Source organism: Malaya genurostris, chromosome 3 (genome assembly GCF_030247185.1).
Source record: "Malaya genurostris strain Urasoe2022 chromosome 3, Malgen_1.1, whole genome shotgun sequence".
NCBI classification, from domain to species: Eukaryota; Metazoa; Arthropoda; class Insecta; order Diptera; family Culicidae; genus Malaya; species Malaya genurostris.
This window is the reverse complement of record NC_080572.1, coordinates 140,141,812-140,157,723: the sequence shown is the minus strand read 5'-3', so window position 1 is coordinate 140,157,723 and position 15,912 is coordinate 140,141,812. Positions and strand designations below refer to the sequence as shown.

The following is a 15,912-nucleotide window of genomic DNA, read 5'->3' as shown; positions in this document are numbered from 1 at the left end:
GCAATCGTAGGGGATCTTCACGCGGATATTACAATACTCGATATCGCAAAGGCCTACAATACCGTATGGCGTGAGGGTGTCCTGAGTAAACTAAAAGAGTTGGAATAGCGGGGAACATGGGCCATTTCCTACAGAACTATTTGCAAAACAGGCAGTTTAGAGTAGCTGTTGGTGGACAACAATCGTCGACGTTTGTCGAAGAGAACGGAGTACCACAGGGATCCGTACTGGCAGTCACGCTGTTCCTCGTGGCAATGAACTCCATCTTTGATAATTTACCGAAAGGAATATACATTTTGGTGTATGCGGACGATATCGTGGTGGTAGTGGTCGGGAAAAAACCAAGGAAAACTCGGAGAAAACTCCAAACCGCAGTGAACAGAATTGGAAAATGGGCGAAGTCCATTGGCTTCACCATAGCTCCGGTAAAATGCGCAACGGCTCATTGTTGCAATTCCCATCACCTGTCCGCTCATAATCCCGTAAAACTCGACGGAACTGCAATCCCTTTCCGACGTGAACCAAAAATACTTGGCATCACGATAGACCGGAAAGCCACCTGATGGCGCTCACCACACGATTATGATGAGGCTCATCTGAACCCTACGTTGGAACCTTGAAACCACTTCTGGCATGTGGTTGTCAACCGCTGATTTTGTTGGCATTGTGCAGCATACTGGTGGGAGAGTATATCGGAGGCATCAATGACGAAGATTGAGGCTAAATTGCTTCTCTGACGTGATGGTGATTATATGTAGATGTAATGATCCTCTAACTGGCGGAACTGTTTGGTGCATGAAGTGGATGCTGACGATCGGGAAAGTTGACTATGGATTTCCAATAAAACATTGCTGATGCTTTGACGAGAATAGTGCTTCGACTTTTGCTGAACTGTTTCCTAACATACGATAATTTTTTGTGTACTTTTGTTCCGATGATACGAAAGAAGATGAATTGCTGGTAATGGTTGAGGCCTGGGACAGCTTTCACCCTTAACCCTGGAACGGCTTGCAAACTAACAGTGAGGTACGTCGGTGACGGTGAATTAAAACCTGGGATGGCTTGTTAGCTAACAGTGAGGTACATCCTTTTAACCTACACCTGGGACGGCTTGCAAATTAAAAACTGGGACGGCTTGCTAGCGGATAGGAACACCGCCGGAAACTGTTTCTCCGAATTATAAAGAATGCTTCAACACAATGATAAACTTTGTTGACTGGCGACTCATCTCCTACTCGAGCTTTTGGAGTTCGTACTTGATCGGATGAGCACGTGGCACGCACCGCATTTGAGTCGTTTCCATTTCGCAAAATGGATTGTAGAACCATATAGGTGATTAGGACACTTCAGCAGGCCCGAATGACACAAAGCACGAACGATCCGAAACTGCTGAACCTTTCGACCGACATTTTGCAAAATTGTCAGCTTGACAGTTTGTTTTTGCTCTTTACGTGAGGGTATAACGTATGACAAAAGACGGCGGAGATGGATTCTGCTCGTATTTCATGATGGTTGAGTGAAGGTGTGCACATTATTCGATAGGTATCACAGTTAGAGTGACATTATTCAACGGAAATCTGTGGGGATTTAACTTCACAAGTGCATGCAATTTTATTATTCGATGATGAATTTCAAGACACAATGGGAACGTTTCCATACCGGCATTTTGGGCACATGTCACACATATTTTCTAAACAGCATTTTCGTTTGCGGAATAAATTTACATTGAATTGAGTACTTTCTGGTTTTCGCCGCACATCAAATAGTGAACATAATAGAAACAAAGACAGCTGCGCGCTGTTACGAATACTTCCATTTCATTGCGAACAGAATGTAAATGACAGTGAAGGTCGATCTGAAACTTTAACAATGGCGGCTTCGGGCAGGCAATCGTACCTTTCCACGTGGTGATCATAGATTATCGTTTTCTTCTTAGGAATTGCACTTATTTCTTCTTATTATGAACGGTAATGAAAATGGCAAATACGCTTGGTAACTGACTGTTCGTCTCGCAAGGAGAATTCGGGTAACTCTTTGTTCGTCTCGCAAGGAGAATCCTGGTCACGGCACCAAATTTATGATGGCGCTCACCACACGATTATGATGAGGCTCATCTGAACCCTACGTTGTGTTTAAATTGTACGGAAGTATTAAGCACGAGACAGCTTTCCAACTTAAGCCTGGGACGGCTTTCATGCAGATTGGGACACTGCGGACACTTCGAATACATTAAGCCATGACACGGCTTTCGCACGGATGGGGACACCGCGGAACACTTCGGATGTGATGTAATAAACTGGTACGCGTTTATTCTTGTTTAACTGACTAATATATTTTAACGAACTAGGACAACACTTGGACGGCATCGAATTACCACTACGACAATCACGACGAATATAAAGTAAACTTAATGTACTATCGAAGTACTGTAGTACTGTAGTACTGTAATACCACAGTACCGTAATACCGTAATAGAACAGTATAGTGCCTGATCTGATCTGCACTGCCTTTATATAGTCTGCGTACATTATTATATGAACAAAGTTTGTCTCTGCCGGAAAGCATATTACGTGTGCAGCGCCCTTAGCAAATTTTCCTTTGAATTTGCTAGTATTGTAGAAAAAGTAGTTAGTTAGTTTTCTTTATTAAAGAGACTTTCAGCCGCCAATGGAAGTCAGTCTAAGACTACATTGCTTAGCAGGCTTATACAACGACGAATTGAAACGAATGGCACAAGGCCACAAAAAAAAGACATTGTATGAGTAGCAACGGAGCTGGGCTGTAGAGTTGTTGTGAGGAATCAAAAGTTTAGAACTCACGAAGGGTACCAATATGAGAATAATGAGTATCAGCAAAAATACGATTTAACAAATCGGTATGATAATAGAAAACCACCTAATAGATACAAGGGTAATATTCGAGAGGAAAATAATGGGCTTGATAAAAAACACTACGAAAATAATGAAGTACAGTTATGGGTAAATTGCATGACTTACGATAATAGAAAAATATTTCGAAGATATGATCATATTATCAGGACCAGAAATATGCCTGATCAAATGAGATATGGAGCATCAAGAACTCCGAATGCAAATTTAGCCAAGCAAACATGTAAAAAGCAAAATTGGGATCGATACGGGGAGAATAAAAATGACGATAACAGTAAACCAATGAAGAGTGATGTGTACAAATAACGTAAAGAAGGGATATGGGTCAAATTACATAAGACGAAAGACAACGAATTTATGATGCTGTTGAGATCGGCAAACGAACCAAATAACGAGATGGGGTTGCTGGTAGACACTGGAGCATCTGGCAACTTGATAAGTAGACGAAATGCAGAGTACATGGGAGCATATACAATTAATGATAACGAAATCATAGAATATTCCGGGATAACAGGTACTGTTATAAAAACATTAGGTACCGTAGAACTAAACTTCATCATCGCAGGAAGAATTTTCCAAACGAAGTTCGACGTAGTGGAGAATTTGACTCCAGGGGGCATTTTGGGAATGACATTTATGAATAAGTATGTGACTAGCATACACAATGACCAAGGTTGGATATGCTTACGGAAAATACCTCTAACCTTTGAACCAAAAACAGATTGATATGAAGCTCATCAAAAACAGGAGAAGAGAGCCGCAAAATATGAGGCAGAGAACAATGTCAAAATACAGGAAAAATACCAAGCGTATGATCAATCCAAGCTTAGTCCACAGGGTACGCAGTGTACAGAAACGACAAAAAAATATACGGGGCAATGGCAAGAAGGTATGCCGCCTCACGAAATGTTAAAAATAGATTGTGCTAAAAACAATCAGTTATTTGTAAAAGTTGCTGCAGCAAAGAGGCTTAACGAAAAAATTAAATATTTGCTCGATACTGGAGCATTTTATAACGTAATGAGATGGGATACTGTCGCGAAAATAGGATCAGAGAAAATAAACTATAAAGATAATTTATACATTGCAGGCTTCGATGGAACTCAATCACAGACTATTGGGTCAGTAAAAGTCACGTTGGTGATTGGAAAAACTCATTACAGAGTTAGATTTTATATAGTAAAAGATTTGTGTTCCTGGAATCATTGGAGCAGAGTTTTTAAAGATATACACAATTTATGTCGCTCGGAATTTCGAGTACATATGCCTAAGTGTACCAAACGAGCACAATAATGTAGCAAATATACCAGTAACAGGAAAAGTAAAGGGAGAAGCTAAAGATGTCTTCTAACAGTGCAACTAAAGTAAATAGTAATTTTGAAATAAAAAAATCTCCAAGTAGAAATAGGACAACCGAAAAACATATTAAAACTGATGCCATGAGTGTCAAAAATGAAGTAATTATCATCAATGCTGAAGTCTTGGGAGGTAGTTTAGCAAAGCATAATAAATATGAAGTGAATAAAAATGATAACATTAATGCATCGTATCAGAACAACTATGATGTACATAAAAACGACGATCGTTCAGATAGCATGCTTCCACGTTGTGGGACTAATATTACTCATGAAGAAGAAAAAGATTTTATAGGCGGAGAGTGTGACGAGGAAGACAAGTGTTTCCTTGATTTAGATTCAAACCAAGATGTAATTCTTACGGAAAATAAAAGATACTGTCAAATAACCGGTCGAGACCGAACGGAAAAAGTATTAGAATCACTAAATATGAATCATCTAAAAAGAGAAAATTTTAGGGATATAGAGAAGATTATGGCATCATATAGCGATGTATTCTATCTGAAGGGGGATAAATTAACTATCACCGCATATGCATAAATAACAATGACATCAAATTTGATCTGCTGAAATTTTCAAAACAAAAAACTAACGAAAGTGATTTTGATGGTACTTTCGTAATAGTAAACAGTAGATCCGCATATAAAGAACTAGCCGAGCCGAATTCTAATAGATGGGTTAGTAGATGCATTCACTAACTGCCCTGAAGACCTGAAAAATGCAAAGAACATGCAAATTATCTCTTTTCGAAACATGCAGAAAACTCCTGAGGCAAATGTGTTAAGATTTATTGCCGAGAAATTTGATAAAATTTTCGCCCTATATGCACCGGAAAAAGACAGGATGTGGGTGCCAGAAAAAGACCGCGAAACTACATTGAAAGAATTCCACGATGCTCCTCTAGGCGGACATGTTGGAAGCAAACGGATGTTGAAAAGAATGAGTCCACTATTCCATTGGACTAATATGCGGAAGGATATTGAAAATTATGTTAAACAATGTAGCTCGAGCCAGAAAAACAAAATCGGTCGAGCGAACAAAATTCCAATGAGAATTACCACGACATCGTCCGAACCGTTCGAGAAATTGTATATGGACATAGTGGTATTACCTGAGTCAGAATGGGGGAACAGATACGGACTTGTGATGCAAGACGATCTGACTAGATATTTAATTGTAGCACCGATGGAAAATCAAGAGAGCCACGGTCGCGCAAACTTTCGTGAATAATTATATATGTAAATATGGAACACCCGCCGAATTGGTAACCGATAACGGAACCAATTTTGTTAGTTCTCTTATGAAAAATGTATGTAAAATTTTAAAAATTAAGAAAATTACTACATTAGTACATATCATCCACAAGCAAACTTGGTGGAACGATCGAATAGGGAATTGAAAACCTATTTAAGACAATACGTAGGTAACGAACCGAAAACATGGGATCAATTACTCCCATTCTTCAGTTTCGAATATAATACCACTGTAAATTCCTCAACGGGTTATACACCGTTTGAATTATTATACGGAAAACGGTCGAACATCCCAAACTCCGTTTACAAATACGATAATGATGGTCTCTACTATGAGGACTACGTCAATGAAATGCGATCTACATTTAAACGACTTCACCACCAAGCCCGGGAGATTCTAATTGCGTCTAAACACAAGCGCAAAGAATTATATGATAAAAACTCCAACGAGTGGCAGCCAATGTGGGGAGACTTAGTGCCAATCCCACAGGCGCAGGACAGAAATTACAATCACTTTGGAGAGGACCGTATGAAGTAATCGCTCTTCCTAGTGAGCAAACAACAACTATGAAAAATGGAAATAGACTAGATAAGGTTCACAATAACCGATTGAAAAAGTATACGGATTGAGAAACTGAATCTTACCACAGAATATTGAGATAATTAAGAAATTATCTAAGAAACATTAGAATAGAAAAAGAAATCAAAATGTTTACAAAGTAATACACGAAAATAAACATATTGTATTAAAAGTTTCATCGGAAAACTAAATAAAAAGGAATAATATTAAAAATATAAGGGAAACTGAAATCCTGAGAGTAATTGAAATATAATAAAATAGGATACAGTTATAAAAGAAATTAACAGCAAACATCATACAATGATACGTTGACATAAGAATTCAAAGAAAAACTTAAAACCACAGTGTAATGAAAACAATGGGTAAGAAAAAGTATGGAAAAATCACCAAGAAGGGATAAATAACAGCGAAATATGTAAAATGAAAGTCGAAATGAATCAATTCGAACACGAGAATAATAAATAAATTCGAGCAGAAGGATATTAAAACTGTTAAGAGGTTAATAAGAGGGGGTCAATAAGAAATAAAATTTTACTTATGCAATGAAACGAACACAATGAAAACAAATGGACACCAAACGAAGAAAGAAAAATAAGGTGAAACTGATGATTATATACTGATAATGATAAAGATACATCAGAGGGGCAATAAAGCAATAGGTTTCATTGTCAAAGAAGATATATAATGTGAGGAAGACATATGAAGAAGGAAAAAGAGAGAGTATACTCAAAGAAACTCAAACATATGGTTGAAGTAATACAAAGTGGAAATAAACTATGGGAAAATATGGGATTCTAATGATCCTAGATGAGTCAACCAATCAAGAAAATTCAAATATATTATACACATGGGAATCATGTCATACAAGTTAAATTGAAGAGGAAGATTATAGATGTGAGCAAAATGTGTTTTTGGGAGGAAGCTATAATGCTACAAATTAAAATGAACTTGGGAAAAGTTACAATGCGTTTAGAAAAAAAAGAAGAGTACATTACAAAGGGAGGTAAACATAATGGCATAGAATACGGAAACAATGTTATAAATAAGGAGAATTTCTATGGTGAAATAAGATGGTTTATGAATAAATAACATAAAACTAACACTGAAAGGACACTAAAAGAATACTACAAAAAAAAAATAAATAAAATAAAGATGAGATACGACGGATACGACAAGAAAAGGATAAGACACAAGCGAACAGACTATCAAAACGACGCTGGCCAGCAAATAATTTCTATATAATGTATGCATCTATGCAATGAACTTAGTATGAGTACTAAGTGTGTGTGGACAAGGGGATCGCGACCCCGGAATGAAAAAAGTAGGAGATGCGTACTATATGAATGAATTAAGGATTTCTCAAGTGCAAATTGCGCACTCAAATCAAAATGTCAATAAAATACAGATACGACAATATAGACATGTAAAAGTTACGAAAACACAATGAAAGTAAGATACAACAAATAATTGAAATATTATATACCAAAGAATTCATGGGGGATTACAAAAATACATATATATGAAAACTCTGCTACTAACAAACTAATAATATTTTAATACTTTATGGGTTACCGTTATTATTGAAAAAATATTAAAACCCAGATTCGAGTTTATTTTTAGAAAGAAAAAACCAGGAACACGTACCGAAAGAACCAGCTCAAGTAGTGGGGGAGAGAAGCTGCGGCATGAGCACTACACAACCGACCAGTAATAGAACGGAAGGACGACTTCTGAAGCTATGGAGGCAAGGGTGGTAAGACACCATTAAAATGAACACGGCATAGAAGCTAGTTGTGGGAAAAATTTAGAAAAAAGGTTTAGAAAATATTAATTAGGGTAAGGGCTCCCTATATCATCTCATTTGTAAGGACGTCGCCTCAAAACCCCGATTTAGCCACTAAAATCACAATAACTATTTCATATTACTGCTTCATTCGCCTTGCTCCACGTTGAGAATTGATTCACATTTCTTGAAAATTTAACTAATATCCATAAAAAAGCAAAAAACACTTATGAAATGTTCACTACTCTGCTCCTAATTCCATCTCAATGGATTTTTATCCATCTTATCGTTGATCCTTTATTCATCCTATAAATTAGCAATGGCGACAGCAATCAAAACAAAATATTCCACTATTACACTCTCAGGTTCAAAATGTCAGAATTCTTCTTAAAAACGGCCTAATGCTAACTATGTTATGAGACAGCACACGATATTTTTAGAGCCAGTTTGAAATCATTTCAACGTTTAAAAATTTTTCGGTCGTTTCCGTTACCTTTCGCTTTGAATTTAAAACTTTATTGTAAAGTTCATTTGGTGAACTTTAAACAACAACCCAAATGTAATTGTTACTATTCATTCATTAGCCCTTCCTAAAACAAAGTGTAGAGCCAGAGATGCCATTTATACAGATTTATTTGTTTTGTATAGATTTTTGCGTTCGCATACTGATTGAAATCAAAGTGCAGATTTTATACAGTGTTCTGATAACACTGCTGTTCTTTCTGCAGGCAAACGAATCGGGCACCCTGCCATACCGGATGGAGGAGTGAAATGTCAAATAGAGAAGTAGAAGTCAAGCCGGATGAAAGCGACTACGCTGCACACGGCACTAAATATAATTTTTCTTATCCTACTTAATTAAGTTCATTTGTAATTGAATTATGGAACGTTTCGGATAACGTTGCCCCAATACGGTAGTATATGAAATACTGTTCAGTTGATATGCGTTATTACAACGGTAAGCATTCTTAATATATGTGAGGTTAGGTGTTACTACGGTTAACGCACGCTTATCGTTTTTTTTCTCATTTTCGAAGATCTAACCGTATAATTGAGTGCATTGAACTAGAACACATTTGAATAGAACACAAGTTGAATTCATTACTAACCTGAAAAAGGTATTAGTAGTATACAAGCGATTACTACGTTTGAAGGAGATTTATAGTTTCGGATAGTTGAATAAGGGAAGACCTAATGTAAGTAATTGGCTGAGCTCCTCGCAATCTATTGTTCTAATCTAATTAATAATAATTTCAGCTTTGAGCTGCTGCACAAGAAAGCTCGCTTCAAAGAATCTCCCTATATCCGAACTGCCTCCGAACATTCTCAAAGATTAGAGTCGAAGATGTCACAGGAACAAGATGGATTTGACTGCGAGAGGTGTGAACGACCCAACTCTTGCGATAACATGGTACAGTGTGATTCTTGTCTGGGTTGGTATCACCTGGATTGCGCGAATGTATCGCCTGGAGTTGAAAATCGACCATGGCATTGTGAAACGTGCTCACAAAATACCTCATTGCCGGAGAAATCACACAAAAGAGAAACTGCTTCCAGTGGCCTGATAACCACACCAACAGTGGCGCGCAACGACAAATCAAAGAAGGAAATTGAGGCCTGCGATAGCAAAAAAAAGGGAGCACAAAAGAATGTCGGAACTACCTTGAAAGGCTTCACTACAAGGAATACGTCACCGACCAACAAAACTCCGAAGGAACGTCTCGAATATTCGAAACGATCATGTACTGAAGCCAGCTCTATGCGAACTAACACGTCCAGCGCTAGAGTTGTAGCTCAGAAAGCACTTCGTCGACTGGAGGAAAAACAGAAATTAGAGGAGCAAAAACTGGAATTTCAACGACAAGAACTAGAAAAGGCTAAAGAGCGTCTGCAAATGGAGAAGGACCTAGAGGAAAGAGAAAATGCATTGACTAGGAAGCAACTAAAAATGCTCGAGAAATTCTTGGAAGAAAAGCTCAGTTTAGAGGAAAAACTTTTGGAAGATGAAGTCCTCTCCCAGCACACATCACGCACCGAGAAATCTGCAACGCGAAAATGGGTAACGCAGCAACGTTTGCAAGACGCCTTCGGGCAAACGAGTGATGAAAACGCGAAAAATGAAGAACCATGGGGGGATTCGGAAGCATCAGGTCATGCTACTAGACCCGAAGTACCAAATAATCTGTCAAAAGGAGCTCTTAGTGGCATGTTAAATGGAAACCAGATTGCCGCTAGGCATCTATGGCCGAAACAATTGCCAACGTTTTCTGGCGATCCCGAGGAATGGCCGGTATTCTATAGTAGCTATTTAGACTCTACTATGGCCTGTGGATTTGCACCGGTCGAAAACATCATTCGGTTGAGAGAATGCCTTAGAGGTCCAGCACGGGACGCAGTGATTACTAAGTTAATGTTTCCGCATGCCGTATCATCGATAATTGAGACCCTTCGACGGCTATATGGACGACCAGAGCTTCTCGTCAAACATCTACTTACAAAAGTACGTCGCTTGGAAGCTCCGAAACCCGAGAGGCTTGACAGTTTAATTAACTTCGGTTTAACGGTCCAACAGCTATGCGACCATCTCGAAGCTGCAAATTTGAAAAGTCATCTGGCAAATACTACGCTACTGGAAGAGCTTGTAGGGAAACTGCCGGCCACAATCAAGCTTGATTGGGTGCGATACAAGCGGGCGTTTAATGATCCGTCGCTTAAAGAGTTTGGAAATTTCATGGATGGATTGGTCATAGATGCAAGCGAGGTTACAGTTCTAGTACAATCAAAAAATGACTCTGGATGCTATGACAGGATAAAGCATCATCAAAAGGCTCACGTTCACGCCCATAACGAAGACCATGCCATGCTGGGGAACAGCTTACCCCGAAAACCTTGTCCGATCTGCGCCAAATTAGATCATCGTGTACGAAATTGCAACGAATTCAAACGAATGAGTCTTGAAGCGCGTTTGAAAGCGGTGGAAGAGAATAGACTCTGTGAAGTGTGCCTGTTCGACCATGGTAACTGGACATGTAAATCAAGATTCTCGTGTAACGTGGGAAACTGCCGTGAGCGGCATCATCCATTATTACACCACGATGGGACATTGAATGTAATAAAAGCTGACTGCAAGACCCATAGAATTGCAACAGAAGTCGTTCTATTCCGTGTTGTGCCAATCACATTATTTAACGGGTCGCGTAGTGTTGATACTTTCGCCTTCCTCGATGAGGGGTCCTCCCACACTTTAATCGATGCTAGTATTTCACGCCGCCTCGGAGTCGTAGGAACCTCAGAGCCGTTAAAGTTAATATGGACTTCAGATGTAAGTCGCGAAGAGAGCTCGTCAGAACGAGTTGACTTAATGATTTCAGCCAGAGGTGGACACGAGCGATACAAGCTTTCAGCCGCACGTACTGTTTCCACATTGAGTCTTCCTACTCAGAATCTACGCGTAGATAAAATTTCCTCACAATTTAGACATCTAGAGGGCGTCTCTATGATTTCATACCAGAATGCGAAACCGAAAGTTCTCATCGGCTTACGAAACTTAGACTTAATTGCACCAATTGAGAGCCGTGTAGGTCGGCCGGGTGAGCCTATTGCAGTAAGGAGTGTTCTTGGATGGACAATATACGGGCCGTGTGGAAAGCGTCTCGATGAGCGACCATTCTTGGGACATCACCTGTGTAAACTAGAAGTAGATCAAGAACTGAACGAAATAGTACGCCAACAGTTTATTCTGGAAGACGCCGGAATAGCGCCCGTACAGTTGCCAGAGTCGGCAGAAATTATGAGAGCGAGGGAGATCCTAAATAAAACAACATTCCGCCAAAACGGTAGATTCGTCACCGGACTGCTGTGGAAAACCGACGAGATACGCTTCCCAGACAGTTTACCTATGGCAACTAAACGACTTAGAAATTTCGAATCAAAATTGTCAAAAGACCTCGGATTGCGACGAGATGTGCACAAACAAATGAGAGAGTACATCGACAATGGTTATGCCCACAAAGCGACACAAGATGAGATAAGTAAAGTCGATGCTAACCGAGTGTGGTATTTGCCACTTAGCGTGGTGGCTCACCCCAGAAAACCGAACAAAAGACGACTTGTGTGGGACGCAGCTGCGAAAGTTAATGGAGTGTCTTTAAATTCCCAACTGTTGAAGGGACCGGACCTATTAGTTCGGCTGCCGGGTGTAATTTGCAAGTTTCGCGAGAGGCGTATTGGCTTTGGTGGAGACATCGAGAAGATGTTCCATCAGATTCGGATACTCCCAGAGGATACTCATTCTCAACGATTTCTGTTCCGTTTTGATGAACAGCTACCACCGGACATTTATATTATGGACGTAGCAACGTTCGGTGCTACCTGCTCGCCATGCTCGGCGCAGCACGTTATGCACTTGAATGCCGACGAAAATGCACATGAATTCCCTGAAGCAGCCCTGGCAATCAAGGAGAGAACATATATGGACGACTACTTCGACAGTACCGATACCCCAGAAGAAGCCTTGAAACGGGCCCTACAGGTAAAGCTGATCCATTCTCGAGGTGGGATGAATATGCGAAATTGGGTTTGCAACAATGTAGCAGTTCTGCAAGGAATAGGAGAAACACCAGAGCAGCGGTCACTCCCTATCGACTGTAGTAATGGAGAGGAACAACAACGAGTTCTCGGAATAGTTTGGGATCCTGAAAAAGATATCTTCATATTCTCCACGAACTGGCATACCGAGCTGGCTCCGTATGTAGTGGAGGGTAGGCGACCAACCAAGCGGATTGCTTTGCGTATCGTGATGAGCTTGTTCGATCCGTTGGGATTTCTTGCACCGGTTTTAATTCATGGCCGAATGCTAATTCAAGACCTCTGGCGGACTGCTTTAGACTGGGACGTTAAAATTGGCGACACCGAGTATGATAAGTGGTTTCAATGGATAAACATTCTACCAAGAATCAGTACCATTGAGATCCCGCGGTATTATTTTATTGGATCTCGACCTAGCTCCTATGAATCATTGCAGTTACACATATTCACTGACGCAAGCGAGTTGGGCTACGGATGTGCCGCTTACTTCCGAATTGTGGTCGAAGGAGAAATAAAATGTGCGCTTGTCATGGCCCGAAGCAAGGTGGCTCCGCTTAAGTACCAATCCATTCCGCGGATGGAGCTCCAGGCGGCGCTTCTAGGAGCGAGAATGATGAAGACCGTGTGCGAAACTCACACGCTGCCGATCCGCGAGAAGTATATTCACACAGATTCAGAGGTAGTTCTAGCATGGATTCACTCTCAACATCGCAATTACAAACAGTTTGTCGCGTACCGAATCGGAGAGATACTGACGCTTACAGAACCTGCGAGTTGGCGACACGTTCCATCAAAGGAAAATTTAGCAGATTGTTTAACAAAGTGGAGTAAGGACACTTTACCCGATTCGAATGGAAGATGGCTGACTGGCAAAAATACCTTTCTGCATAAAGAAATGGAAAATTGGCCAAAACAAAAACAAATTCCGCGTACTAATGAGGAGTTAAGGGTTCACCTTCTGCTACATCGCATTGCGGTTCCGGAACGCATTATAGATGCCGAACGATTCTCAAAATGGAAGGTGTTGTTACGAACTGTGGCACTGGTAAGTCGTTTTGTGACAAATTGCCGTCGTAAGGCCAAGAAACTTCCTATTAAGACGATTAAAGCAACTAAGAGTCTACGACCGCTCATAAAATGTTCAATCCCAACCGAAATTGTTCCTCTCTGCCAGAATGAGTATTTAACTGCTGAACAATTATTATGGCAAACGGCACAAAACGATATTTATCCTGACGAAGTCAAAATCCTCATAAATAATCGAGATGAACCGCCAGAGAAATGGATTAAACTTGAAAGATCCAGTCCACTATACATACTATCTCCTTTCGCCGATCAGTTCGGAGTCATAAGAATGGAAGGTCGGACAGCCAAGGCAAGTTACGCGACGTTTGATGCTCGATTCCCAGTCATACTGCCAAAATCACACCCCATCACTCTATTACTCCTTGAAGATTTCCATACTCGATACGGGCACGCGAACCGCGAGACGGTAGTCAACGAGGTTCGCCAAAGATTCCATATCTTCAATTTGCGTGCCACGGTAGCCAAAGTAATGAAAAAATGTCAACGATGCAAGATTAGGAAATGTAAACCACAACATCCCCGGATGGCACCGCTTCCCATAGAGAGGTTGACACCCTTTGTTCGACCGTTCTGTTACGTGGGTGTAGATTACTTGGGGCCTCTGGAAGTCTCGATCGGGCGTCGCAAGGAAAAGCGGTACGTAGCGGTTTTCACATGTCTAGTCGTTCGTGCCGTACATTTAGAAGTGGCGCACAGTCTATCCACAGACTCATGCATTATGGCAGTGAGAAGATTCATACGACGACGAGGATCGCCAGTAGAAATATGCTCGGACAACGGTACTAATTTCGTTGGCGCGAGTAACGAATTGATCAAGCAGATTAAAGATATAAACAACGAGTGTGCGGATACGTTTACAGATGCTCGAACTAGATGGACGTTCAATCCCCCGTCAGCTCCACATATGGGTGGCGTGTGGGAGAGAATGGTCAGAAGTGTTAAAGAAGCAATGAGGGCGCTCGACGACGGTCGTAAACTAAACGATGAAATACTACTCACAGTTTTGGCTGAGGCAGAAAGTTTCATCAACTCACGACCACTAACATATATGCCTCAAGACTCTGCGGAAGGAGAAGCGATTACACCAAATCATTTCATTCTCGGAAATTCGTCGGGTGCCCATGAACGGATGCTACTTCCAATTGATTTGGCTGCATCGCTGAGAAGCAGCTATCAAAGATCGCAGTTTTTGTCAGGTGCAGTGTGGAATCGTTGGTTGAAGGAGTACTTCCCCTCGCTGAACAAACGATCGAAGTGGTTTACGGATACCAAACCAATTCAAGTGGGGGACCTGGTATACATTACCGAAGGGAGTCGACGAACCTGGGTACGCGGCAAAGTGCGAGAGGTAATTGCCGGAAGTGACGGCAGGATTCGTCAAGCGATTGTACGAACAGCTGGCGGTAAAGATTTGAGGCGACCAGTCGTTAAATTAGCTGTTATGGAGGTTTCTGATGGTGAATTCTGTGAAAGCCCACAAGTCTCTCATCAGGATTCACGGGGCGGAGGATGTTCTGATAACACTGCTGTTCTTTCTGCAGGCAAACGAATCGGGCACCCTGCCATACCGGATGGAGGAGTGAAATGTCAAATAGAGAAGTAGAAGTCAAGCCGGATGAAAGCGACTACGCTGCACACGGCACTAAATATAATTTTTCTTATCCTACTTAATTAAGTTCATTTGTAATTGAATTATGGAACGTTTCGGATAACGTTGCCCCAATACGGTAGTATATGAAATACTGTTCAGTTGATATGCGTTATTACAACGGTAAGCATTCTTAATATATGTGAGGTTAGGTGTTACTACGGTTAACGCACGCTTATCGTTTTTTTTCTCATTTTCGAAGATCTAACCGTATAATTGAGTGCATTGAACTAGAACACATTTGAATAGAACACAAGTTGAATTCATTACTAACCTGAAAAAGGTATTAGTAGTATACAAGCGATTACTACGTTTGAAGGAGATTTATAGTTTCGGATAGTTGAATAAGGGAAGACCTAATGTAAGTAATTGGCTGAGCTCCTCGCAATCTATTGTTCTAATCTAATTAATAATAATTTCAGCTTTGAGCTGCTGCACAAGAAAGCTCGCTTCAAAGAATCTCCCTATATCCGAACTGCCTCCGAACATACAGATTTCCTAAATTGAATATTCTCGTGAGCGGGGCAATGACTTACGGAGATATAAAGAACTATCTGTTAACATCATTTCATTAGTGAAAACAGATAGCAGATATCGACTTTCTATGCAACGGAATACATATTTTCTATGAAAATATCTGGCATCTCTGTGCACAGCCGATGAAACACACACACTTCACAGCCATTTCATTTCCCACAATGGTTATTTCATTAGTATTTAACACGCTCTTTC

At 40.5% G+C, this 15,912-nt stretch overlaps 2 protein-coding genes across 14 annotated transcripts in view; both read left to right on the top strand.

The window, feature by feature from the left end:
• Positions 1-15,912, top strand: part of LOC131438020 (dystrophin, isoforms A/C/F/G/H) — a 1,278,256-nt gene that overhangs the window by 995,714 nt on the left and 266,630 nt on the right. The window lies entirely within an intron of this gene.
• LOC131438021 (uncharacterized) lies at positions 8,583-15,823 on the top strand. Of its 2 annotated transcripts, XM_058607795.1 has the most exons (3): positions 8,583-8,817; positions 8,897-9,055; positions 9,117-15,823. In XM_058607795.1, exon 3 carries the CDS (start codon positions 9,205-9,207, stop codon positions 15,133-15,135), a length of 5,931 nt encoding a protein of 1,976 aa, XP_058463778.1. In that variant the 5' UTR covers positions 8,583-8,817; positions 8,897-9,055; positions 9,117-9,204; the 3' UTR covers positions 15,136-15,823. The 2 variants fall into 2 exon arrangements, with proteins under 2 accessions (XP_058463778.1, XP_058463777.1); XM_058607794.1 differs by having other exon boundaries at positions 8,583-9,055.

Coding starts and splice junctions, on each gene's coding strand:
- LOC131438021 (XM_058607795.1), top strand. CDS start 9,205: ATGTCACAGGAACAAGATGGATTTGACTGCGAGAGGTGTGAACGACCC.